Raw genomic sequence first — 27,756 nt, 5'->3', positions numbered from 1 at the left:
GCTCAGACATGAATAGGGTTGCCAGATGTCTCTTTTCAAAAAGAGGATGGATTTATTTGGAGTTTCTGATTCCGAAATGCCAGAGAACCCACAGAATGCAAGAGGTGTCCCTAAGAGCAAAAGTTCAGGGCATTCCATAGGGCACATAACATAGCTCCCCACCACCTAAAAAAAAAATAAGGAAAAAAAGGAACCCTGAACATTTATTGGACTAAGCTAAATTTGCTCCGAGTTGGGCACGTTAACCAAGGGTTGGGAACAGATTGCCAGTCACCCACATTGGTACTCTTGGGTACAAAATACAGAAAGATCGTTTCAAACACACAGTCTGAGCTTGGAGCAATGTAGGGGGAAGATTCTTCTGGCAGGCTTTTGTATGAGGGGAACCTGGGGGAGAAGTAAGATAGGGCTGTGCTGGTGCTGAGTTGTGTGGAAGCGGTTGTTCTTAATCTTTTTTAAGTTTGTATGGTTAGTGCATTGTTTGATCATTGTCAACAACCCTGTAGCCTTTGTGGTGTTGGGCGGTCTGTAAGCTACTTAATAAATAAATCACAGTATGAAGGTGGCAAGCACCGGTGTTTGAAAATACATGCATTGTACTAAGTAGACCTGTCAAGGATCTGTAGTCCTTATCGAGGGCCATTGCACACATTGCACAAACCCAGGTTTGCCTCTGAGTGCGCACCCAGCAGTCGTTCACAGCTAGTCCCAGTGCTCTAGGAAGTAAGGAGCTGTTACTATCCAGGTAGGACTTTGGGGCAGAGCCCAAACGCCCTGTCTGAAGATTGAGCAGGAGGACCACCAAACACAGCAAGACTGACTCACCTCATTTGGAAGTAAGCAAAGTAATATTCATCACCCTATAAAGAGAGGAGGTTGTAAAATCATTAAGTTCAAGGTGTTTAATAACCCAAGATGAGTACTTGTATGGTACATGTGTTTTCAAGCACTTGTTTGCCATGTACACAGGGCCATTTTCAACTAAATAGGCCTGTCTGGCACTCTCATTATATAGTATGTTGTTGTTGTTTAGTCGTTTAGTCGTGTCCGACTCTTCGTGACCCCATGGACCAGAGAACGCCAGGCACTCCTGTCCTCCACTGCCCCCCGCAGCTTGGTCAGACTCATGCTGGTAACCTCGAAAACACTATCCAACCATCTCGTCCTCTGTCGCCCCCTTCTCCTTGTGCCCTCCATCTTTCCCAACATCAGGGTCTTCTCCAGGGAGTCTTCTCTTCTCATGAGGTGGCCAAAGTACTGGAGCCTCAGCTTCACAATCTGTCCTTCCAGTGAGCACTCAGGGCTGATTTCCTTCAGAATGGAGAGGTTTGATCTTCTTGCAGTCCATGGGACTCTCAAGAGTCTCCTCCAGCACCATAATTCAAAAGCATCAATTCTTCGGCGATCAGCCTTCTTTATGGTCCAGCTCTCACTTCCATACATCACTACTGGGAAAACCATAGCTTTAACTATACGGACCTTTGTTGGCAAGGTGATGTCTCTACTTCTCAAGATGCTGTCTAGGCCTGTCATTGCCCTTCTCCCAAGAAGCAGGCGTCTTTTAATTTCGTGGCTGCTGTCACCATCTGCAGTGATCATGGAGCCCAAGAAAGTAAAATCTCTCACTGCCTCCATTTCTTCCCCTTCTATTTGCCAGGAGGTGATGGGACCAGTAGCCATGATCTTCGTTTTTTTGATGTTGAGCTTCAGACCATATTTTGCACTCTCCTCTTTCACCCTCAATAAAAGGTTCTTTAATTCCTCCTCACTTTCTGCCATCAAGGTTGTGTCATCTGCATATCTGAGGTTGTTGATATTTCTTCCGGCAATCTTAATTCCGGCTAGGGATTCATCCAGCCCAGCCTTTCGCATGATGAATTCTGCATATAAGTTAAATAAGCAGGGAGACAAAATGCAGCCTTGTCGTACTCCTTTCCCAATTTTGAACCAGTCAGTTGTTCCATATCCAGTTCTAACTGTAGCTTCTTGTCCCACATAGAGATTTCTCAGGAGACAGATGAGGTGATCAGGCACTCCCATTTCTTTAAGAACTTGCCATAGTTTGCCATGGTTGACACAGTCAAAGGCTTTTGCATAGTCAATGAAGCAGAAGTAAATGTCTTTCTGGAACTCTCTAGCTTTCTCCATAATCCAGCGCATGTTTGCAATTTGGTCTCTGGTTCCTCTGCCTCTTCTAAATCCAGCTTGCACTTCTGGGAGTTCTCGGTCCACATACTGCTTGAGCCTTCCTTGTAGAATTTTAAGCATAACCTTGCTAGCGTGAGAAATTAGTGCAATTGTGCGATAGTTGGAGCATTCTTTGGCACTGCCCTTCTTTGGGATTGGGATGTAGACTGATCTTCTCCAGTCTTCTGGCCACTGCTGAGTTTTCCAAACTTGCTGGCATATTGAGTGTAGCACCTTAACAGCATCATCTTTTAAAATTTTAAATAGTTCAGCTGGAATACCATCACTTCCACTGGCCTTGTTATTTGCAGTGCTTTCTAAGGCCCATTTGACTTCACTCTCCAGGATGTCTGGCTCAAGGTCAGCAACCACACTACCTGGGGTATATGAGACATCCGTTTCTTTCTGGTATAATTCCTCTGTGTATTCTTGCCACCTCTTCTTGATGTCTTCTGCTTCTGTTAGGTCCTTTCCATTTTTGTCCTTTATTATGGAAATCTTTGTACGAAATGTTCCTTTCATATCTCCAATATTAGTATACATACACAAATTGAATGTGCCATCGAATCTAATGTGCACTTCAATTTTCCCAAAAAGTATTTGCCATGCCAGCGGTATTTTTCAAGCTTGCAATCAAATCTAATGCACCGTCAAATCTGAGGTGCGCGTTACATTCGAGTAAATGCGGTATAAGCACCAGACAAAAATTTTCCTCTGTTGTTATTATTATTATTAATTAAAGTTGTGTACCACCCTTCATCCATAGATCTCAGGGTGGTTCGCATTACAAAAATACATGATAAAAAGACAAAATGCATAAGAAGAACAAGAACAGAACAATAATCCTTCTCACTGCTTCCTATTATAGCCAGGCCTTTGGCCTTTTAGAAATGGGTGGGATATTTTTAGTGTATTTCTTTTTCTTCTTGGCTTTAATTTATCTGTGTGGGGGTTGCCCTGGGCAAGATAAAGCGACAAACAAATTCAATAAATAAAATAAAGATAAATACGATAAACAGCTACGCTAGCAGGAACAAGCACAAGGAGTCCCACTAGCATAGGGTTGCCCTATTTCAAAAAGTGAAACTCCGGACACAAAAGTTGTTGGGCTTCAAGCTGTTTGTTTTTGTTTGTTTGTTTTTGTTTGTTTGTTTTTGTTTTTGTTTTTTGAAAATCAACACTTCCAATGTAGGCGCCCAGGTTTCCCCAGACATTTTATCCAGCAATGCTGGATTCCAACCAGCTACATTTTTAGGCGTACACGTAAACAAATCTTAAGGGTAGTATTCAATAAAAACCCTACTCAAGAGTAGACCCTTGACATACTCATAGTAGCAAAACTGGGCCTGGCCTCTACAGAATAGTCACTGCTTTGTGATATTTTTATTTGTTTGTTTGTTTGTTTGTTTGTTTATAAAAAAATTATATTAAAATACATCATCGTCATCATCGTAGTGAGAGGAGTCCCTGAATCAGCGCCTCCCTCCATTTCAATGAGCTGGAAAGATTTGCCAAAGCAGGGCCATAGCCTAAACTGAGGCATAGCAAGATTGGTGTGGCTGAGGGGAAGCAATCACTTGAAATATGGAGACGTTATGAGCCAGTGATCTCATTTGCTAATGCTTCCAGGCAAACCATCTGCAGCAGCACTGTTCAGGCCCCTCGCCATGCAGGCGCTGGCCCCTTGCTTAATGGCCTGTCCTTTCTCCATAACAGATGTTTGCCTGCTTTTGCCATTGCAATGGGGCACATTTGAATATAAATAGTAGATCTCAGCTCCATTTGACAGAAGCTGGCTGTGGAGAAGTGAAAGCCCTATTTCAAAATCTGTAAATTTATTCTTTTCTCTCTCTCTCTCTCTCTTCCCCACTTTCCAGAAGAGAACGAAGAGAAGCAGCCACTGACGAGCAAAGAGGAGGAAGAGCGTCGCATTGCAGAAATGGGGCGCCCTATCTTAGGGGAGCATACGAAGCTGGAAGTGATTATTGAGGAGTCCTACGAGTTCAAGGTGAAGTACAGGGCTGCCACCAGCCCTCTTCCCTGCCGAACTATTACAGCCCTCTTTTTGAATCGGGATCAAATCTGTATAAAATGGCACAGCATAAGGCCAGGTCTGTGTTTTCCTGTGCCGAAAAAAATAACAAATTCTGTCCCAAGAAAAGGCAGATTGCACCATTTAGTCAAGTTATGCTGATTAGGCAGATTTACATAATTTATTCTACTGTTTTTCCCTGCTTTTTGCATGCATTTTCTAATTCTGATCTTCACAAGGAGGGGCAAGGAATTATGCCACTGGAAGCCTTGCTCAGCTGCTCCTCTTCCTTCTGAGGTCTTTTTTCCCCCCAAGCAATCATAAGGACTAGATTTTTTAAAAAAAATAAAAAATGAAAGCAAACATTCTCAGGAAGTTAAATGATGCACCCAGAACCACGTTCTGTTGGGATTTTTTAAAATGTGCCTGTGTGAATTGAAGGGATATAAATAAGCCTTTCTGAAAGGTGACAGCAACATAAACAAAGTACTTCCAGCTTCTCAGATTGTGAAATATAGTTAAGTCCTATTTGTGCATTGTACATGTTGAGATCTCATTTGTTGTAATAGGAGTAAGGTTGTGTGCTTCTGGCTCACTCCCCAAGCCACCTGTCCAGAATAGCTCCACACACACCCCCCAAGGTCTACCCATTGAGTGTGGATGTTGGGGGGCATGGCTAGCCCAGAAACACTGTCAGGAGCGAAGCCAACAGTGCCACCCCACTCCTAGCATCAACAGGTGAGAGCCCCACACACGCAGGGCACAGGTATGGAGCTCACATCTTGAGAGCAAACTTTGGTCTTCCATGCCTTTCAGAATATTGGTTTCTAACCTAATTGTTATTTATTTTGGCAATTTGTAGACCACTTAATTAAAATAATTTGTAAGAGGTGTACTGGTAGACTAAACTGATAAAGCTAGAAAATCTGTTAAAACTGTGGCATCAGAATTCAGTCTTCTGAATTTTTCAGTCTACTGAAAAGTCTACTGATTTTGATTTTGATTTCTTTTTTTCAAAAAGAAATAATTTGGCACCAGAGGTTCAACAGGGTGGTGGCCTGTCTGATCTCAACTGGAATGGGGTTCCATAAAATTGGGCCCCAAAATTCCTGGCAGGTACCAATCCATGGGGAACCACTGACAGTAACTCTCCTGAAGACCTTAGGGATAATAATAATATTGATGATGATGATAATAATAATAATAATAATAATAATAATAATAATAATTTTTTAAAAATAATTATACCCCGCCCATCTGGCTGAGTTTCCCCAGCCACTCTAGGCAGCTCCCAATCAAGTGTTTAAAAAAAAGCATTAAATATTAAAAACTTCCCTAAACAGGGCTGCCTTCAGATGTCTTTTAAAGATAAGATAGCTGCTTATTTCCTTCACATCTGAAGGGAGGGATAAGAAACCAAGTGGTCCGTAAGGTACTTCCTGGACCACAAGCTGTTAAATGTAAATTAAAACACCCCACCAAAGACTCCAAATTAATTATCCCTCCAAAGACTTTGGAGCAGCAGAAGGCTTTCCTTCCTGCTTCCCTTCATCCTCATGACAACAGCATCCCCACGTGATTTAGGTTGTGAGAGAAGAGAGCCGATCGCTCAGTTCACTCTGTGAGCTAAAGGTCTCCTCGGGCCTAAACTAGCTCCCTAACTACTGCACCATTCTGGCTCTTTCCGTTACAGCGGAAACACAGACTGGTCCACAGCACTAACAGTTGTATCACATTTACATTCCGAGTGACACATTTATTTCTTTATTTGCATTCCCTGGGGCTATCGTGGGGAAATCAGATGCTGCAGCTTTACACGCTGCTTTCTGTTCTCCATCAGGCAGAATTTTCCATACACAAATAGGGAAGGAGCACTACTGGCTGGCAGAGAGAGTTCACTGCCTCCACATTTTCTGTGTCACTCAGCCAAAATATCCTGAGCGTCTCTTAAATCAAGGATGGTCCACTGGCTCCCAAAGCAATTTTATCTGGCCCCAGATGGCCCGACTGAGTTTTAATCATTACGTGGTTTTTAAGAAAATCCTCTTAAGTTTCACTTGCAAGGGGGAAGAAGCTATTGGTCTCCCTATGTAATGCATATCAATTTTAGTTAGTTGCATTCTGGGCAATAAAACTGCCTCATAAGGGGATCCCAGGTTCAATACAAGTAGAGAAGATCGATAAAGTGGTACCTAGGGTTAAGTACTTAATTCGTTCTGGAGGTCTGTTCTTAACCTGAAACTGTTCTTAACCTGAAGCACCACTTTAGCTAAAGGGGCCTCCTGCTGCTGCCACGCTGCCAGAACACGATTTCTGTTCTCATCCTGAAGCAAAGTTCTTAACCTGAGGTACTATTTCTGGGTCAGTGGAGTCTGTAACCTGAAGCGTATGTAACCTGAAGCGTATGTAACCCGAGGTACCACTTTACTAGATGCAGACAAGGGTACGGTCTGACTTAGAGGAAATCAAGGATGGCCACAAAAAGAAATTTTCTGGCATACTGGCAGTTTTGAAGGTATTTTTCAGCAGTTTCCTCACAAGGTGTTGGAAACCGTATCTGTTGTGCATCTGTTCTTGCTCTGTCTTTCTTTCACCCCAGCTTCAATCTCTGGCCTTTTCAGTGGAGGAACAGGAAGTGGGTGATTTGGAAAGCCACTGCCAGAGGTCATGGAAGTCCACAGGCAATAAGAGCAGACAGTACTAGGTTCTATTCCCGTGTATAGGATTGGGCTTCGAAAACATTCATGGAAATTCTTTGAGTGCAAATATTCCAGGCCTTTTAAATGCAAAATGGAGACTTAAAAGCATAATACAAACAATATTCAAATAGGTACGTTGCAAACACAGTCCAAACCTTCTTTTTGAGCAATATGGAGTGGGGAGGGTGAGTTGCATGTGTGTACATTTTCAGCCACTTTTATTACTGGTAAATGTTCTGAAGCCAGCCAGCATCCTTCACAGGGGTTTCAGATTTCTTTCCGTGAGCTCAAGCCTCTGGAGTGACAATGTGCTTAACTTTCTAACGCATGTCTATCCGTCTGCAGAACACCGTGGACAAGCTCATTAAGAAGACAAACCTAGCTCTTGTGGTTGGAACAAACAGCTGGAGAGAACAGTTCATTGAAGCTATCACTGTCAGCGCTGGTGAGTTTTTCTATTTCTGCACGTGCCATGAATTAGGAAAAGCCCTTCTTCTCCTGGCTTAAGGGCATCGAGTGAAACCTGACCCCAATATACCTAGCTTGCACTTGGCTTTGAAGACAAAGCAGGTAGAGTTGGTATTCAGGGCTTCTAGGCAAACATCACCCTGCTTTTTTAACAGATTGTGCACTGCAGTGTGTTGAAGTTTTCCGCTACTGGGCTTGGGGAGCAGCACAGAAGAGCAACAACAAAAACTCCACTCCTTTTAATGCAAGCCCCACTCATCTATAGAAGCTGTACAGTAAACAGAGTTTAGACACTTGTTCTCCTGTTGTTCTCTTTGTTGTATGTCCATGTCTACACATGAATGTGATTTCACACATTAACTCAAGGAACATGTTTTTCAATCTAGAGTCACAGCGCGCCATAGGGAAAACTGGCATGTCCAGGAGGACATGAGCAACAAGGCAACAAACCAGAATTTAGATTGCTCTGATATTTGGTTTACAGTGGTGCCTCGCAAGACGAAAAGAATCCGTTCCACGATTCTCTTCATCTAGCGGTTTTTTCGTCTTGCGAAGCAAGCCCATTGACGGCTTAGCGGATTAGCGCTATTAGCGGCTTTTAGCGGCTTTTAGCGGCTTATCAGCTTAGCGGATAAGCGGCTTAGAAAAAGGGGGGAAGGGGGAAAAGTCGGAAAAACTCACAAGACATTTCGTCTTGCGAAGCAAGCCCATAGGGAAATTCGTTTTGCGAAGCGCCTCCAAAACGGAAAACCCTTTCGTCTAGCGGGTTTTTCGTCTTGCGAGGCATTCATCTTGTGGGGCACCACTGTATTACAAAAATGGATAGGACTCAGTTGAAACAGGTTGTTATTTGATTAAATATACAGAGCAGCTGGGAAAGGTGGAGCATTGTTTGAGGAAGACTAAGGAGGGAACGCGGGTGGCACTGTGGTCTAAGCCACAGAGCCTAGGGCTTGCCAATCAGAAGGTCGGCGGTTCGAATCCCCGCAACGGGGTGAGCTCCCGTTGCTCGGTCCCTGCTCCTGCCAACCTAGCAGTTCGGAAGCACATCAAGTGCAAGTAGATAAATAGGTATCGCTCCGGCGAGAAGGTAAACGGCGTTTCCGTGCACTGCTCTGGTTCGCCAGAAGCAGCTTAGTCATGCTGGTCACATTACCTGGAAAAACTGTCTGCGGACAAACACCAGCTCCCTTGGCCAGTAAAGCGAGATGAGCGCCGCAGCCCCAGAGTCGTCCACGACTGGACTTAACGGTTAGGGGTCCTTTTACCTTTACCTTTAAGGAGGGAAAAGGAATGCTAATAAGGAGAAAGGAGTGTGATAGAAGCCAAATAGGTATGTGGGAAAGCAAATCAGTTTAGAGAAAGAAGCAAAAATGTAAATTTCACCTTCCCTGAATGGGTAATTGTTTGGAGAGATAGAAAGGCAAAGAAAGAGACAAAGAGAAAAGGAGGACTAGACCATGGGTATCACCTCTTCCAAGGTGAAGGGGTGGTGGAGAGTTACTCAGTGGGACTACTATAAAACAGAAGGTTCTCTTTTGCTGGGGCCATGATGTATGATGGCTAGGACACTCTAGCTTTGATTGATAGATTGCGTTCCCTTGGGGCCCTTGGAAAGTGAGCACGGTGATCAGGAAACCGAGGTGAGGAGGGAAAACCTAGGAGGGGGGAATCCAGGGAAAGAACCAAACACAAAAGACCACCAATTCTTCTTCGAGGTTCTTCTTAAAGGCCCGGTGGTGGTGGTGAGGGTTGTGTCTTCCTAAAACTAAGAAAGAGTACCAGTGGGATTTTCCCATCGTGGGTGGTGGGTGCAGAAATATATGTGAGAGCATTTGTCTGCATTTCTTGGGTGTAGGATCCTAACTTCAAAATAGGTGCTAATGCACTCAGAGTATTGTTGCACCAGTTGGTTTCACACTGTTGGCTGTATGGTGCCTTTGGTTTGAAAGCACATGATACAGCAAATTGGCTGAGACTTAGGAGGATGGGGGGGCACTTGGGAGCCCCACACATTCCACTGTGAGTTCATTCCCTTATGGAAGGAAGACAGGATATACATTTGAGAAGATATCGGGGCAGAATGCAACAAAGTTGTGTGTGCAGAATGAGGTTCACTCACACAACAGGACTTCTCCCCCCCATCTTCCCCATCGGTTCCCCCTAAATCTGCTCTGGAGTGTTGGGAGAGCAGGTTTAAGAGATATGGGGTGGGAGGAGAGGGTAAAAAAGTCTTATTGCATGCACAGACTTTGCTCCGCTCACAAACACACCACTTATGCTGCATTCCACCCATAGTATCTATCAGGCATTGGCAAACTCGGCTCTCCAGATGTTTTGGGACTACATCTCCCATCAACCCTAGCTAACAGGACCAGTGGTCAGGGATGGTGGAAGTTGTAGTCCCAAAACATCTGGAGGGCCGAGTTTGCCTATGACTGGTATCTATAATCACAAAAGTATAAAAAAGCTCGGTTCGGTTCTGCATACAGCTATAGCACCAATGCAGTCCTGTTCATGAGCTGATGTAAGTTTGGCTTGATTCTCTGGCTTTTATGGAAGCTTCGACAACAGAAAAATAGTCTCTCTGCGGGTGTGTGCCCACTTCAAGATTCCCTGTTGCAATTTGCACAGAAGCTTTGGCTTTGGCTGCAAGTACAGTCCTTCCAGACTTCACCCAGTTTTGATGCTTTTTGTTTTACTACTGTATCTAGTTTTGCCAGAATAAGTGGACTGTCTCTTGGGATGGATCTTACAAAACTGACCTTTAAAAGAAAAATCTCTTATGGGACTTGTGCGCTTGTGCAATACAGTAACAAGTGCCTTCAAATTATTTTTGTGCCAGAGTTCCACTCTGCCAAAGTAGCTCACGCGGCAGTTGTACTAGAAACTAAATGTTTTTTTTTAAAAACAAAAAACACCCTGCAGCATACTAGCTGAAAAATACTAAGAACATAAGAATTGCCTTTCTGGATGGTACCAAAGGTCCATCTAGTCTAACTTCCAGCATAAGAGAAAGAGCAAAAATATGAATGAGAATATGCCATGAGCATATGAACAGTACATTTCCTTCACTTTAATGTAAACACAACCACTCATAAATGAGCTTCTAGGCCAGTTTTCCATGCTTCCAGGAAAGACTAGAGATAAGGCCATTTCTCCTGTTACACGCTTAACAGCTTTCTCGCAATACATGATTTGGGAAACGTTTGCTTGAAGGAGACATTAGCCGGCTCTGCTGCAATCACCTTCCTGCCCTCCTCAAACCCTGCTATGGTCACAGACAGATGCTCCTCCTCCTCTCCCACATGCCTCAGAGTAGAATTCCCCTGCGGGCTGCCAGCCATGCTCCTCAAGGCCGAGTTCCTGCCATTCCAGAAGTGGCAGGCCGAAAAAGAACGGCTCAGCAATCATTTGACCATGGAGATAAGAGAGTGATAAATCAAATGACAGTGTTTTATCTTCTGTCACTTTTCCAATGTTCATTCCAAAAGCAGCCAAGTGCAAAGACAAAGTGAGTGTCAGAAACTTTCCCAGCCGAGCAACAACCTCCGTCTGCATTTGAGCCTGTGACACACACACACACACACACACACACACACACACACACATGCCTGGATTGCATCTAGGGAGTGGGGTGGTGGGAAATAACTTCATTTATTTTAACTAGGCTGCATTTGGAGGATTTATTGCATGACCTGTGCTGAATAAACAACAAAAAGGACAGATCTTATCTCTAATCCTAGAATGCTTTTAAGTCGCGGAGCCCTTCCGTGCATCTGGAGCATATATTGGCTCTCCGATATTTCTCAGGCTCTTCCTTGCCCCCTAATGCTACTGAGAATTGAGCATGTCTGAAGGAAGCTTTGCCGCCGCCCCCCACTCTTTCCCCAAAATGAAGCCTGCTATGCTTGAGATTGTGGAGCTAGGAAGCTGCCTCTCCAACCTCCAGATGTTCTTTTCGCTCCCTTGTGACTTCCTTCAGTTAAAGGCTAGACTTCCACCCAATGAGAAACACGCGTTTCCAATGAACCTATTTGCCATGGCAGGGGGGGAGACGACGCTTTAGCAAACTGTCAACTGTTCGCCTTGGAGAATCGCTCTTCAGATTCGCTTGCTGGCGTTGTTTTTGTGCTGCAACATTGCTTTTTCTCAGAGACGAAACGAGTGTTACGTGCAAAAAGTGTGCGCAACGGAAATGTGTGGTCCTTTTTTTTTTCCTCTGTGGGAGAAGGTGGCTCCAGAGGTACTCGGATAGCAATTGTGGGAAACAGGATGCCGGGATTTCACTATTCTTAGCCTCTGCTGTATATAAAGCCAATACAGCTGGTCCAAATATTCCAAGCGGTGATGTATACCATGGCCCCAATAGTGGACAGGAGTGGTGCTCACTTGACCGCCAGTTGGTCATGTCACTGCTGCTTACTGGGAGGTAGAGAGGGAGAGATGGGGCCTTGGAGAGGTCAGCACCGTGCAGTTGCACTGGTGGAGCCAATCTGGAACTCCCAGCAATGCATTTGCACTCTGCCAACCTATCACCTGCTTGCCTTTCTGCTTTCCGGTAAAAAACAGCAACATGACCACGTGGAGGTCAGATGAGCAGTGGCACCCCACCAGACCATCTTCTGCTGCATGGCCCCTGTGTGTATGTTAAAAGCAAAAATATAATCAGTTAATATTGCCCTGTATAAAGCTGAACAGCAGCCTGCAACTTGCCCAGTATCTTACTGAAAAGTTTATTAGTCCCTATTTCTAGACTTTTCACAGCCCATAATATGTGGGTGGTCCAGCAAGATTAGGCTGCATTTCGCTGGATCACAGTTAGAACTGGAAGAGCTATCTTAAAAGAGGAAATGGGGTTTTCTAATCTGGTAGAAGTTAGTTACTCAGCCATTTTTCATTGATGACGGAGCCCTGGAGAAATGACTCTATCTCACTGCTTCCTTTGTGCCAGAATGACAGCTGAAGATCCTAAGCTAATAGCATTCCTTTCTTTCAAAGACAACTCTTTAATATGCCCTTTATCTGGTCTTTTGTTAAATATAATTTAAATAATCTTGATAAAGTTCACAACTTATTTCATTTTTAAACAGCAAGCTCGGGGGAGGGGGGTTCCCCCCTGTTCCAAAGTCTCCTGTATCTGAGTTGTTCATTCAACTCTGCTCTGAAAAATTTAAATTTATCTACATGGTGTCAGCCTCCACCACTCGCCGGGAAAATAGAAGGCTCTCCCTGCTTCAAAAAGAATCTGGCCTGTGACTATTAGCCCTGTAAACACTTTGTCTGGGTTATCCTTTGACAAAATGGCATCCTTCGTACACCTATAGTGGGAGAGCTGCTAATCTGTTACGTCGGGTCATGCTGCTGATACAATGTTCAGTGGCTCAGCACCGCAAGGACAGTTCCCACACCACAGCCCCAAGGTACTGTCAGGGCAATTCCATTGTTGGCCCCATGTCCTGTTTGCAGGCTTCCCATAGGCATCTGGTTGGCCACTGTGAGAGCAGGACAGTAGACTAGATCCAGGAGGGTTTTTCTCTTATCCTCAGGCTCACCCAGTTCTCCCAAATGATAAGTTCCATCACTTACCTTGGGTCACTGGAATACCTAGTTTATTTGCAGTTATACAGGTTGAGCATACAGTGGTACCTTGGTTCCCAAACGGCTTGGCTCCCAAACAAATTGGCTCCAAATTGACTCCAGTGCAGGAAGCTCCTGCAGCCAATCAGAAGTCATGCCTTGGTTTTCGAACCGTTTCAGGAGTTGAATGGACTCCCAGAATGGATTAAGTTCGAGAATCTTAAACACATGAGCAAACGGCCATAGTTCGCTTCTTTCTCTGCAGACCTCCGCAGAGACTGCCAGCGCCATTTGGGTGAGCAGCAATTTAGATCAGGAATTGACATGGGTAGGAGGTTTAAATAACTTCTCCCCCGTAACCATTGCTGTGAGAAAATTGGCAGCGCCTCCCCAACACCTGCCCATAGTTATTCCACTAGCCAGAGGATCCAGTCATGCAGTTCCCATATAACATGTAATTTGGTCTCCATTAAAAACTTGCTTAATTCACTGTTGCAGGTAGTGACTGATCAATAATATAATAATAATAATTTATTATTTATACCCCGCCCATCTGGCTGGGCCTCCCCAGCCACTCTGGGCGGCTTCCATAGAAAGCAAAAATACAATAAAATATCACACGTTAAAAACTTCCCAATGTGGAGTCTGTGTTGCAACGATTTCCTTCCTGCTTCCAAACTATTGAGTACTAGTGCTTTTGCTGGTGATCTTTGCTTCTTCCAGTACACTGATATTAGTTTGCCTGTCTTCCCAAGTGATGTGTAAAATTTTTCAGAGACACCGTTGATAGAATCTTTTGAGGAGTTGGAGATGGTGTTTATAAGTGGTCCATGTTTCACAAGCATATAGTAAGGTTGGTAGTACAATAGCTTTGTAAACAAGCATTTTGGTTTCCCTGCGAATGTCCCGGTCCTCAAACACTCTGCACTTCAGTCGGGAGAAAGCCGCACTCACAGAGCTCGATGCTGGGTTTCGGCATCAATGTTGGCCCTTGTGGAAAGATAACTGCCTGGGTAGGAGAAATGATTGACATTTTCCAACGTTACACCATTGAGTTGGATTTGTGGCACTGCAGAGGGGTTATTTTGTACTTGTTGGTGCAGCACTTTGGTTTTTTTGGATGTTGAGTGATAGGCCAAGCTTTTCATAAGCTTCTGCAAAGATATTTAGGATGGTTTGGAGGTCATCCTCTGAGCGTATGCACACTACGTTGTCATCAGCATGCTGAAGCTCTATGACAGAAGTTATGGTAACCTTTCCCATGGCTACGTAATTCATTTATGCCCCATTCTAGCCAATCAACAGAACGGCTCTAATTGACTTCAAATGGAAAGGGAAAGTTGTCAATGTAGCACTGCACATTTTTTTTCCAAAGAGGCCATGATCAGATCAGTTTTGTCTCCCATGTGAAGTCCTTAATTGCTTATCCTGTGCTTTATCTATTACTCTGTAATAAAACTCTGACACATGAAGGCCATTTTCTGGATTGGCTTTGCAGTCTCAGTGGTTCGGAATGCTTTCCCTGTAACCAGAGAAACATTCTATCAGTGCCACCTTGAGAAAGTCAGTGTTATTGGTCCCTGGGGCTTCATTAGAAATGTCAGCATATTCTGCAGCAGTATCTATTGAGACGGCTTGTCAAATGGCTGTTTCAAGTGACGAGCTGGAAGCAGGAGCATATGGTGATGGAGAGGAGTACTTATACCACATACCTGACTCCCAATAGACTGACCTTGACTAGAGCAACAGGTTAAAAACTTGCCTCTTGTTCCGTCAGACTAACATTCTCGCTGATTAAAGGAGAATTCAGATGAGCAGGGGACTCCTGAGTCAGAGCGGGGTGGAAATATGTCGGAGCTGGTTCTATAAACTGTCTATTCTCAGGCTTCCAGAGACCCATCACCTACACGAATTGAAAACTGAACACACTTGCTGGTTCTTTTTATCTCAATGTTGCTGTGCTCCATTAGTCTTCAATTAGAGTGTGGTGCTCCAACCCAAGTTAACTAGTGTCATTGCTACTTTTCGTTTCTGAACAGTAAGAGAAGAATGGAGAAAGAGGGTTGGGTGAGTTGAAGCAGATAGTGAATAAAAATGCATACAAGTGATGATTGCTATGACTTACTAATCCAGAACCATCAATTTACAGGGCACATTACAGAATTCCTTAAACAAAAACTCAGTCCCATGGGCTTATACCCAGAGAGTTTATAACAAAAACTTTGGTCACTTCCAGTTGACTTGTTTATTGAACATTCATCCCGACTTGTTTGTGGGGAGATTAAATGCCATCAGCTACTTGTTGAGCATTCATCCTGATTTGTTTACAGGGACGTCAGACGTGGTTGTGCCAAGCAAACCTAATTCTGCACTTTCCAGTTTATTTTCGCATCACTTTCCTTATTGCAAAGAGTCTTTTGTAGTGGGCAGGGGCGAGCGGGCTTGTTGCACAAGAGATCCAAATCAACTTCAGCTGTGCAGCCCAAGTTTGGTGGTATGTAACTGAATCCCACCCAGAGCCAACCAACTCATGGGCAGCAGGAGCCACAGGGACAGCAGATCCCAATGTTTATTTCCCCTTGTTCCTGGTGTGGCTCTTCACTCATCCCTTCTTTCCTCACCAGGGGACCACCATTTTGTGGTTCACCTCAGGTGTCAAGATGTCTTCAGCCAGCCCTGATCCCACCCAAAAAACAGTGACAGTCTGGAACTGCCTTTAGACATTGGGGCATAGAAGGGAGAAAGAGTCAAGGTTAGCCAGAGGGGAACATGAGCATATGGAGTTACACATACTTAAGCTTAAGCTTTAGTTACACCTGGATTGAGGATACTGAAAGATGCTACAGGGCCTGTGTCCAAGCAGAGCTCTAGCCACTCTGCCATACTGTCCAATGCTTGGCTACCTTCACCATCATTCATGTATACTAATTGCGAATTCAGGGGCTGACTTATGATGGTGATAAAACTGAAAAGAGACCACCGGGAGAAAACAAGGAGGCACCCACATGCTTGAGGGAACTGCAAGGTTTGCGGAAGTTTAACAAAGCGAGAACCTAAAAGGTGGGGGGAGTTAAAATCCGAAACAAAAAATGCTCATTGAAGACTGAGCATGCTCAGTAGCCATGGAATGCTGACTGATTGTTGTGGAAGGGAGGGTGGAATGGAGTATCCTGGAAGAAATAATGGCTGGTTGGGTAGAATCCTGAACTCCACACTGCAGCATTTTGCAGTGTTTTCTAATGAGCCAAGGATAAGATATTAGAACTTCTTGCCCGGGGAGCCTTCTAAGCTCCCTCCCCAATAGCCTTCAGGAGATGGGCAAACGTGTATATTGTTTTGTAAGGCCTCCAGTGGTTTATCTGGGCCCTGTTTTTGGCTGGTTAGGATTTTACTTTTTGCACCGGCTGCCGTTTCATTTTTATGAGTAGCTCCATCAGAGGTTCTTTGGCTGCCTCTAGGTCCCAGCTCACAGAGGACCAACGCTAGGCTGTCGTAATGTACAAAAGTCTTTATTGAAGTTCAATTTCCATTTCAAAGACGCAGCGCGCAGCCCTACATCTTAAACCCTAGACCGGCGAAGTCCCGTCTGAATCTCCCCCCCCCCTTACACCAGTTTAAGATCCTAGCCCTGCTCCACCTTTTCCGCTGCTCTCTTCTCCTCTGGGTCCTCCTGCCCGCTGGGGCATTCCCCTTTCTGGACTCCTCTGATTCTGAGTCGCTTAGCTCCTCCCCCTGCCTCCGGCGGGCTTTAGGACCCGGTTCCCAATCCTCATTCTCTGCTGTCCCACGCTCCTGTACATTTGAACTTGCCTCTCGCGCCAACCCAGTGACCTTCCTCCTGACCGTTACACTACTTCTGTCACTGCTTCCCTCTTCCGGGATACTGGCCGGATCTGACCTCCCCTCCGTTGTCTGACTCTCCGATGGAGGCGTGGTCAGCCCTGACTCCTCTCCTCTACTCCCGATACCTCTACTCCCGATACCTGTGACTCTTCCCCCCCACTATGCTCTGGTGGGGAAGCTGGTCCTGATTTCCAACTGCTGCTCTGGGAGTCCCCGCTGGCCCCTTGCTTCTGGGGTGTCCCCCTTGGGACCCCCCTTGCCCTGGCCACCGGCGCCCCCTTCTGTGAATCTTCCGATTCGCTGGAGAGGCTCATGGAATCTCTCGGGCCACTGTCATCTTCTCCTACGCTGCCCTCAGATTCTTCCCCTTCGCTCTCCATCTCCCCTCTTCCCTGTGCTTCTGCTCCTGAACCCCTGACAGTGTATATTGTTTTGTAAGGCCTCCAGTGGTTTATCTGGCCCCTGTTTTTGGCTGGTTAGGATTTTAATTTTTGCACCGGCTGCCGTTTCATTTTTATGAGTAGCTCCATCAGAGGTTCTTTGGACCTTAAATGGCATGATGGAAATGAATTATTCGTTACTAGTAGCAGTAATAATAGATTTCATTCCGGTGAGTCTGCTTTTCACAAGCTTGGTTCTCTGTAATGTTTACTCAGCTAGCAGGAAGCAAGGCATTTCACAAGTATGTTAAAATGAGCCCAATAGTCACCCAAGGGGAAAGTCCCTCATCCTCTTCATGGAACAGTCCTTTGCTTCCGTAGCATCTTCAGCCATGTCTTTTGCTTGCAGAACTCACTTCAAAGGAAGGAGCGTTGTGCTGAATTCTGTATCTAGCCATTTCCATCAGCCTTTTGTTTCTTAATGCCCAGGGAGCCACTGAACTAAGTTCTTTTAATATTAACCTAAACAATAAATAGCTCGTAATAGCTTGGTGCTTGATTCCCCTAATGGATTTTTGTTGTCCTGGTCCCTCATCTCTCTCCATAATGTACTTTGACAGAATTAAGCATCAAAAGATTTCCAAGGTGAGCTGGGAGGGTGACTCTATACTTATTCATACAAAGGTGGTTGTGTTCATGCAGGGTTTGGGGGGGGGGTGTTTCTTGGTAAGTGCTTGAAATCTTAGTGCTTTCAAAAGTACTTAAAGCACTTTAAATGAGCTCTTGCCACCACCACCCACAGCAAGCTCTGTGATAGCCGGAAATGTCATAATCCCAGAACATATAAAAATCTGAAAATTTTGAAACCATGCTAGCAAACTATTGTCTTCGTGCATAATCCTCACATGCATGGTGTGCCAAGCAGCATTCGTTGTAATTTTTGCTTTGCAGTTCTCCCGTCCCTCTCATTGGGGTTGTCATGCATTTCAGCCTCTTGTAGCCCCCTCATGCGTAGGACATGTTAAAATTATTCAAGAGATGGGTTAAATTATTGCTAAAAATTCATAGATTAACTAACTGTTAGGGCGTCTGCTGGTTTATGATAATACAAATAATGCAGAGTGAGGTGGCACTTAAACTGTCGTTCAGCCTAGACCAGGGGTAGGCAACCTAAGGCCCGGGGTCCAGATGCGGCCCAATTGCCTTCTCAACCCGGCCCACAGACGGTCCGGGAATCAGCATGTTTTTACATGAGTAGAATGTGTCCTTTTATTTAAAATGCATCTCTGGGTTATTTGTGGGGCCTGCCTAGTGGTTTTACATGAGTAGAATGTGCGCTTTTATTTCAAATGCATCTCTGGGTTATTGGTGGGGCATAGGAATTCGTTCATATTTTTTTTCAAAATATAGTCCGGCCCACCACGTCTGAGGGACAGTGGACCGACCCCCTGCTGAAAAAGGTTGCTGACCCCTGGTCAGGACACTGAGATCCAGCTCCAAGGGCCTTCTGGTGGTTCCCTCACCGCAAGAAGTGAGGTTGCAGGGAACCAGGCAGAGGGCCTTCTCGGTAGTGGCACCTGCCCTGAGGAATGCCCTCCCAAGGAAAGAAAATGTCAGGGAGATAAGTAACTATACACCCTTTAGAAGATATCTGAAGGCAGCCCTGTATAGGAAAGTTTTGAATGTTTAATGTTTGACCATGTTTTTATATATGTTGGAAGCCACCCAGAGTAGCTGAGGCAATCCATTCAGATGGGCGGGGTACAAATAATAAAAATTAAAAAAATATTAAACTCTTTCTCGCCAATTAACCATTCTTCCCCACAATCCTCAGCTAACCCCACCCCACCCCACCCCAGCTAGTCCCCACCCCTCAGCCAAGCATATTTCTGAGCTCATAATCAGCTGGAAAAAAATTCACTGGGGGCAGGGTCACGGTGGGGAAGAATTAACGGGCAGGTGATGGATTAAACATACCAACCTCTAATTCAGCCCCTATGAATTCCCCAAACAAAATTCTGTGATTCCGATGATGTCTACCTATACATATTTATCTGGAAGTAAATCCTACTTTCCTTCCGAGTAGGCCTGCATAGAATTATACTCTTAATCTTCCCTGTTTGTGGGATTTTGCCATTCTCTGTTGGCTTACAAAGCCCTCCCAACACAACAACATTATTTCTGGCTATTCCAGAGTATATTGAGAGTGAACGGTTGGAGATCTGTTGACTATTGTTAGGAACCAGGAAGAAAGGATTTATGTTGTGTGTGTTTGGCGAGGTGCAAGTTTCTTTCTGCACTGCAAGCACCACTACAGTAAGGGGGAAACAGAGTGGCATTTTCCTTTCTTCGCAATAAAACGGATCATTACCCTACTGAGAAAATGTGGCAGCCACACAGCGAGGGCACCTGAATGCTCCAGGCTTTAACAGCTGTCCAGTGTGCTCTTCCTCCTCCCTTTTTGTAAGATTATATAAGCTGGTTCTCTACAATGCATCAAGAACAATCATTGCACCTGCTTGACACAAACGGGGGGAAAGTAAAAATGTTCTGTAACAGTTGGCCTTGTGGGTCAGGCAGAGAGGCTGGAGTTATTGGTGCGAGGACAGAATGGCCACTCTGCTAAGCCACATTTTCAGACATTATGTGGGGCAAATAAGGAAATATAGCAACTTGCCGAGAACAATAGCAAAGTGAGTTCAGCTGGAAAAAAATTACATGGGAGTGGTTGGGAAGAGGGGCTTGTGGGGTCACAAAGACATCCCACCCCCTATGCAGTCTTTTGCTCTTCAGTCATGCTAGGACTCCCGTTCCCTGAGGCATTTCTGCATTTAAAAAGACAGGCTTCTCCACTATCACATGTAGTTTGCCCATAGAGGTGTACGGTTTGTGTAATATTTTTTTAAGCAGTGGGGCCTACTCTGGAAGCATCTTCATTACAATCAGCCCAACATACCTTTCCTCTCCAGAGTTAAGCTCAATGGAGTGGGGCAGTGTGATTCTGCAAGTTTAATACAGAAGTCACAGGGCACAGCACCCATTGCTGTTGCTCATCCTTAACTTCTCCTCCCATAATCACCAGTTCTCAGAGCAGGAACATTATGAGGGTGGGGGAGGGAAATAGATATATATTACCTGTGTGGTGTAATTAATAAAAGAATTGGCTGGATCCCTAAATCCAAACCATGGGGCTAAACACACTCTCCAGTAAGAGAGCCCCAGCAGAGTTTAAAAGTCACAAAATGTGCAGTGAAAATGACGTGTTGGGAACAGAGGTTGTTAGACCCTATAAATACCCTGTTTAGTTCACTTACAGCACTCCCCCTCTCGAAATGAACAGATCACACCATTAGTAAGTCGTAAATGCTTTACTTGCAAACTCCAAAGGTCAGATTCATGTGTTATTCTATGCAGCAGCATGAAGAACACAGGGTTACAAAATACAGAGTAATACTTCTGACCAGACGTGTTAGCCAACTTCTTCACCGGTGGTGAGGGGGGAGTGATCTGAGTCTAGCAATATAGTTCTATGGTCTAAATCACTTCATGCCTTAACCAGCCCTAAGCTTGATAGTTATGTTTCACTGCGATTCCCCACACCTTATTCATTGGGACACTTTTAAATAAAACAGGTGTGTTGGGTCTAGGGATGAGGGAAACACTCTGTTCAGCTCACATTTTTAATGCCCAATTCAGACTTCCTAAAACAACACATGAACTGAAATATTGGTCAATCAGAGCACTTCAATTAAAAAATGTATATTAGAGGAAAGTGTGCATAACAATGCATGTCTCAATGAAAATAATATTTAAAAATGCATTGCATTAAGGAAAATTGCTTACAAAAAAGTCTATATGAGACAAAATTGCATACAAAATGTGTCCATTCAGAGAAAAAATACTAAAATGCTGACAGATTTTCATGAGGGCTCTTTTAAAAGTATCTGCAAATTGGTGCAGAAATGGGGCAAACTGAACTTAAGAGAGGAAAGCAGAGAGACTGAAAGAAACCATAATTGACAGGTTCATCCATCTCTAACTGGGTTCATGCTCTGCTAAACCAACCAGCAAGGGAAAGAAAGATGTGTTTGTAATTGGGACACTGCTGAGAAATGCAATGAATTTAATGGAACTTTTAAAACTCTTTGGGATATTTAACAGTTGAATTTTACCTATTGCTCCTCTGCAGAACCATCCAAGAAGAGTGAGTAACGTGTTTGTGTGTTTTGTTCTTTTCTCTATCCTTTTATTACTTCTTTTCTGTTCTTCCTTTACCTCTTTTCTTTACAATTTCAGGTGGTAGGCTGGTTAACTGGGGGTGGGGAAAAAATTTTGGCTTGGGAAGTGTGTGACGGTCTGGGGTGTGCGCTACTTTGTGTTTCCATTGCATGTATGGTTCTCTCATTGCTGATGGATCGTTTAATAAAACAGTACCAACCGTTATTAACAAAAATTAAATTGAAAAGCCAGAAAATGGCCACATTCAAAAATCAAAATAAAAACCATAAACCATTGCGCCCACTTCACTACTACCTGCCAGTGCTGCAGAGAAACAAATTATGATTCCTAGTTTTGCTTTGAATTCAAATCAGGCATCAAGAAACCACAGTCTGCAATCAAGGTTTGTTCTTGATCCTAGTTTATTGGAGCAAAACATACAATAATCCCCATTTGGGATGTAATGCTAAGCTAGGATTCATAGTTTGTTCCCACTATATGCTAGTGGGGAGGAGCGAAACATGAGCGCACATTCATAGTATACCATTAACTATGGTTTACTTTGACCTGAGATTTCAAGTGAAGCGGGGGAATAGAGGTGTGCAAAATAATGCAAAGCACAGGAAAAATAAATAGAGAAAAGCATTAGATGATTGATCACGAGGGCACAATTTTCATCTGTGGGTTGTGAGTTAAAGCCATGCTTTATGCAATATGAAGTGAAAATTAAAATATTAAAGATGGCCTTTCCTTGTAACCATGAGTGATAACCTTTGTTTATTAAGCTGCATGCTACCTTCTTTCAGTTTGTTAAAAAGGCACCTATGGTAAGGCTGTGCTTAATATGTAAATATAATTATAATATGTAAATATGTAAAGATTCAGTTAATGAGTTTAAAGAATATATCTAGTGGATTGACAGCCCTGTTTGAAAAACCAGCCTTGCATATGTGCCTCTGCAGAACCTCTTCTTTTAAACATAATCATAATTATCCTGATTCTGTGAAATGTTGAGGTGATGGACAGTGAACATAATGCAAAGAAACCACCTTATTTGTCTGCTTCATTACAGCAACAACAACATGTGGATTTTTGTGTACCAACAGCTTTGGGGAGGACCAGGTGTGCGCTGTGGGTAGTGAGGCAGTGTGCCATTTGAAAATCCTGTCGCACCGTCAACCGAAGTGGTTCAGGCCATAAGCGCCACGGGCAGAAATAATAATAAAGCATATGAATATATAAAACCACCTTATGGGGACTCATATCATTGCTCTGTCTAAGCCAGTTCTGTCCACTCCAGTTGGTACCTCTGGCACCTTTTCCAACTGTGGTATTTAACAGCATCCCCCAGCCTCCAGGTGCTTTCAACTACAACTCCCATCACCTCCAGCCACCATGGCCAGTTGGGAGATGTAGTCTACAGGGACCAGGTTGGGGAAGACTGCTATCTGTGGAGCATCCAGAATCAATGGGATGGTAGTGTACGCCAGCTTCAAGTGACTAGAAAAGCCAGTTTTCCACTGACGTCTCTCTCTTCCCACATTGTTGCTCATTTTTCCAGGAGAGGACGATGACGACGATGAATGTGGGGAAGAGAAGCTGCCCTCCTGCTTTGACTATGTGATGCACTTTCTCACCGTCTTCTGGAAGGTCCTTTTTGCCTTTGTCCCCCCTACGGACTACTGGAATGGTTGGGCTTGTTTTGTTGTGTCCATCTTAATGATCGGCCTTCTGACTGCGTTCATCGGGGACTTGGCGTCCCATTTTGGCTGCACCATTGGGCTGAAGGATTCTGTGACTGCAGTTGTGTTCGTTGCATTGGGGACTTCAGTGCCAGGTAAAGAAAGAAAGAAAGAAACAACACCAAAAACGCAAATATAGTCATAATAATTTCGTGCCTTGCCAATGTTTTTCATGCCATCGTACTCTGCTGTGCGGGGCGCGGGGGATCCCAAGAGACCTGGCAACAGTCCAGGATTTTCCATCTGGACTGTGTGTCTATGCAATTTGTAACACAGATTGTAGGAGGAAGATTTAGTTAACAATTATCAACCCATTTATTTGCAAAACAATTATTTTAGAACCAAGCGGGTTATTCCAGAATATGTAATGGGCTGCTTGCAACCTTAGTCCATTTACTTCTAAGTAGCCTTAGTTAAATTGTAAGGAGCATATTACTTGACCTATGAGTCATTTTGTAAAAATGCACATAGCAGTAGGTTCTGGGGAGCCAAATCGGAAGGGTAGCAAGGAGAATTAACCTTCCTCCTACCAATAAGACCTTCCCTTTGTGCACAGAGCAGCTTGGGGCAGATTGGTTTTTGTCAGGATTGGGTGGAAGCTTAAACTACTACTCCCTGCTCCCCACAGACCCATTTCTGATCAGGGGGCCCAAATGCTGCTGTTTGTATTTTTAAAGCCATTCATTAAACTATACATTTAGTGTCATGAGTCGTTTGGCCCATATACATGCAAGAGACTCCTGATGATTCAGATGACGCTCAGTTAATCAATTGCAGAGGAGAGCACTGAATGAACCTTATGTATTGTTTGCACACACTTGTACCCCAGTTTGGAGCACATGCGTCAAATTTTAGGCTGCGTATTAAAACCTTATACAAGAAATATGGGGAAATAATCAGGTCAGAGAACAATTAAAGGCATTAAAGAAAACAAAAACATGTTCTTGAGCAAGAGATCTAAATATTTTCTGCCAACCAGATATTTACATATTAACCCCAGAATCTAATGAAAGAGTCCTCATAAGAATTTGAAATAATTGCTGTGTTTGCTGTGTTTTTCTCCAAATATATGTTTGATGAGTGCATAACCAAAGACAGAGATGAGGAGTGTGTGGCCCTCTAGTTGTTGCTGGACTCCAACTCCCATGAGCCCTAGCCAGCATGGAACCCACTGCCTTGTCACACAGGGGGGAAGGAGCGAGGACAAAATTTGATGCCCGCAAAGCCAGATAAACAAGGCACCAGAGATTCTCCTATTAAAGCCCCATTTAAATGAGCGAGAGCAGCGCAGTAGTGCTGCTGTCAGAACAGCTCTTATCCATCAGCCACATGTGTTGAAATCCATCACATTCAAGGGAGCTATATGCAAAATATGTTAGCTGCATGCTGAAAAAAATCCCCAGGGGCCTAAGTCTTTTACGCTGGGCACCATTCACAGTGGCAGTGATTCTTAAGCTGTTGCCCCACATGCTAAAGAGGTAACCCACTTCCCACTTTAAATCTAGGCTGAAGAGCAGCGTGCGTCTTCAGCAGTATGAGCTGAAGTTTGTCTTATTCCAGGTCCATAGAATTATCTTCATCGGCTGCTTGTTCTTTTGGACACTGCAGGGTCTCAAGCAGAGAAGGATCTTTCCCATCCACTGTTCCCTGACCCTGTTAAGGGGAGGCACCATGGTTTGACCCTGCGACCACCTACCTTTGAAGCATGTGCTCTGCCGCTAAGCTATGCTCCCTCTCTCAAGTGTTGCTTCCACCAGCAGCAGCAAGTGCAGTAGGCACTTCAAACAAAACAACCTTCTTCCACCCTGTGTGCAGTTCTCCATGCACTCATGCCACATATACCAGTATGTCCTAGCAGTAAAGGGCAAATTTAGAGGCTGAGTTTTAATGCAAAAACTTTTGAAAGTCTTTTGCCATGTTGTGCCCATGAAGTCATGCAGTGATCTGCAAAGAGCAAGTAAACTAGAATAGTCGTTCTCACTACGGTAGAGATTTTAAGAAACATTTGCCCATTACTGGTTCCATCTGATATGAATTACCTCTGCCCACTGAGCTGCCAGCACTGCACCGACCTGTAACATCATATGTCAAGGAAGGAGTCCAGGATGTAGCTAATTCCCAAGCCAGCTCTGTCCCTGTTCCAGTTAGCATGGCAATGGCTCTTCCCATGTAGTTTTGGGTTTAGTATTTTTTCCAAGCAGTGTTGAAGGACACACACTGCAGCCCTTCGCTTGCCACCAAGGCATGCGCCTCCAAGGGCTGATGGACTCCAATTCCCATCAGCCCCAGCCAGCTCTGGCAGGTGATCAGGAAAGATGGGAGTTGCAGCCCACCAATTTCTGGAGGCTCTCAGGTTCCTCACAAATGTAAAAGGGGGAAATAATAGATGCTAAGCTACACACACTTTTGCACTGTGAAGAGCATAACAACACTGACCTCCGTTGCAAGGACATTGTGAGGATCACCAGGCTAATGCGTGTGACTTGCTTTGAACACTTGGAAAGTGTTGTCTAAGAGGGATGGACCTGCTCTGCAGAATCTATGGGTTCTGGGGCTGTGCTAGGACAAAGAGGAGGTGACTTTGTTAGCATTTGTCTCACCCTCCAATCCATCCTAGCTCCGACCTGTGGATCTGTTATATAAAGCTATATTTGCATGAGAACTGAGAGGTCATTCAGTCTGAGGGAAAGGTTTCATGGCTGGGTTGTTTTCAGGAACAGTTCTTCCAAAAATATCTCATGCCATCTATCATGTATCTTCATATGCTGGAAGCAAGATTGTGTGTGTGTGTGTGTGTGTATTCCCCTAGCATCCCCAAACATGCAAAGCCTTTTTTCCCCACTTCAAAGCAGCTTCAGCCAACCTTTCATTTCTGAATATAACAGCCACTTTCTAGCATGTTCATACACAATGCCTGAAAACAGAGTGGCATTTAGCATCGGGGGCTGTCTTTTGCTGCAGGAACAGCTAATGAAACTCTGTTTTAATGACTATTGAAATAGAAAGCTCCCTTTTCTGTTGGTGCAACGTCGGTTCACGTTACTTTGAAAGAGCAAACTCGTTATGAAACTTGTCACAGTCTCTAAAAATTACTTACACTTCTGTAAGCCTGTTAAGGGCTGAGGCGCTTACAGAAGGGAAGAGGGCTACTCTGCGGCGGGATGGTGACATTTAACTGCATTGCAAATGCGCAGCACAACATCAAAATCAAGTAACTTGCAATAAAAAGCTAAGCCACCCCCCCGCCGCCAAGCAGTCATCATTTATCCTAAGAAAATATGCAGATTATAAATTATCACCCTGACAATAATCTTTTCTACAATGAAAATGACAGCTTAATCCTTGAACAGGCATCTATAACCATCCCCATTCTCTGTGAAGGCATACCATTAATAAATGACACTTAGACTAAATTTGCAATGTAGCCTCATTTATTAATTGCTGCCTATTTCTGTAGCGTAAATTCACATCGTAATAATGCCTGCATATTGATACAGCAATTCAAAATGTTCCAAGTGATTCAGTAAATATTAGCCCTTTAATCCTTACAACAACAACCCTAGGTAACCTCACTGGGATAGGGTACCTGTGGCCCTCCAGATGCTGTTGGCTACAGTTCACATCCTGTTTGGCCCCAGGCAATGCTGGCTGGGGCTGATGGGAGATGGAGTCCAACAGCTTCTGCGATATCACAGGTTCCCCATCCTTGATACACACCATAGCAAGATTCCATCTGCCTGCCTAATTCTAACTGACTGTGCTTTGAGCAGAGAAGTGCTGTATCAGCATCATGGAGCGTAGCAAATTAATCAGTTTAACAAGGGACAAACATTTTAACCATTCTTTTTCTTTGTTGAATATTTATTCATTCGTTCATTTTACTTATTATCGCCCTTCGTCTAAGGATCACAGGGTGTAAATCACACTGTTCCAAGTTGAAGTTAACTATTAGCAAAAACAGAACTGGCACAGGAGTGTCAGGCCTAATGAGCACAGCAACTCATCTCCAGTAGGTCTCGCCCCTATGAAGCAGTTGCTCAGACTGAAGATTCCCCACCTCCCCACAGCTGCCTGAGTCCCCTCCTCTCCTGGTTTTTTCCCAAGCAACTGTAGACTGCGCCTCTGTGTCACCAATCTCTCCTCCACCATCTTCATACCTCTTCTGGTTCCGGGAAACAAGAGGGTAGGGGAACTTGTTGCAGCAGGAGGGGAAGACATCCATGGCTCTTCACCAGCCCGACTCATGTCTGCCTCTTGGCCTCCGTCCTCTCCCTCACCTGATTCAGTGATTCAGCTTCTGCATCTGATTCTGGATGTCTTTCTACCACAGACTTTCTCTGCTCCCTAAGTCCCATTACCTCCTCAGCTTCCGACAACTCCTTTTCCCAGTCTTCTCCCTCTCCATTGTCCCACCACCAATCCCCAGGCTCATAGTCTTCTTCCCCTAGGGGTTCCTCAGCTGGTTTCTCCCACCATTCCTCTGCATCCAACTAGTCCATGACCCAAGGTGGTTTACAATATACCGTATTTTTCGCCCCATAGGACGCACCTAGTTTTTTTGGGGGGGGAATAAAGAAAAAAATTTTTCCTTTATTTCCCCCCCAAAA

At 44.4% G+C, this 27,756-nt stretch overlaps 1 protein-coding gene across 5 annotated transcripts in view; it reads left to right on the top strand.

The window, feature by feature from the left end:
* The window catches only part of SLC8A1 (solute carrier family 8 member A1), a 299,351-nt gene that overhangs the window by 256,053 nt on the left and 15,542 nt on the right, over positions 1 to 27,756 (top strand). For all 5 annotated transcript variants that reach the window (XM_079968542.1, XM_079968544.1, XM_079968541.1 and 2 more), the window contains 3 exons: positions 4,065 to 4,195; positions 7,264 to 7,363; positions 22,969 to 23,244. In XM_079968542.1, the coding sequence (XP_079824668.1) occupies positions 4,065 to 4,195; positions 7,264 to 7,363; positions 22,969 to 23,244 (507 nt within the window). The remainder of the gene's footprint in view (positions 1 to 4,064; positions 4,196 to 7,263; positions 7,364 to 22,968; positions 23,245 to 27,756) is intronic.

Source organism: Podarcis cretensis (assembly GCF_951804945.1).
Source record: "Podarcis cretensis genome assembly, chromosome: 3".
Classification (NCBI taxonomy): Eukaryota; Metazoa; Chordata; class Lepidosauria; order Squamata; family Lacertidae; genus Podarcis; species Podarcis cretensis.
The sequence above is the reverse complement of the archived record's forward strand: the minus strand, read 5'-3'. Positions and strand labels throughout refer to the sequence as shown.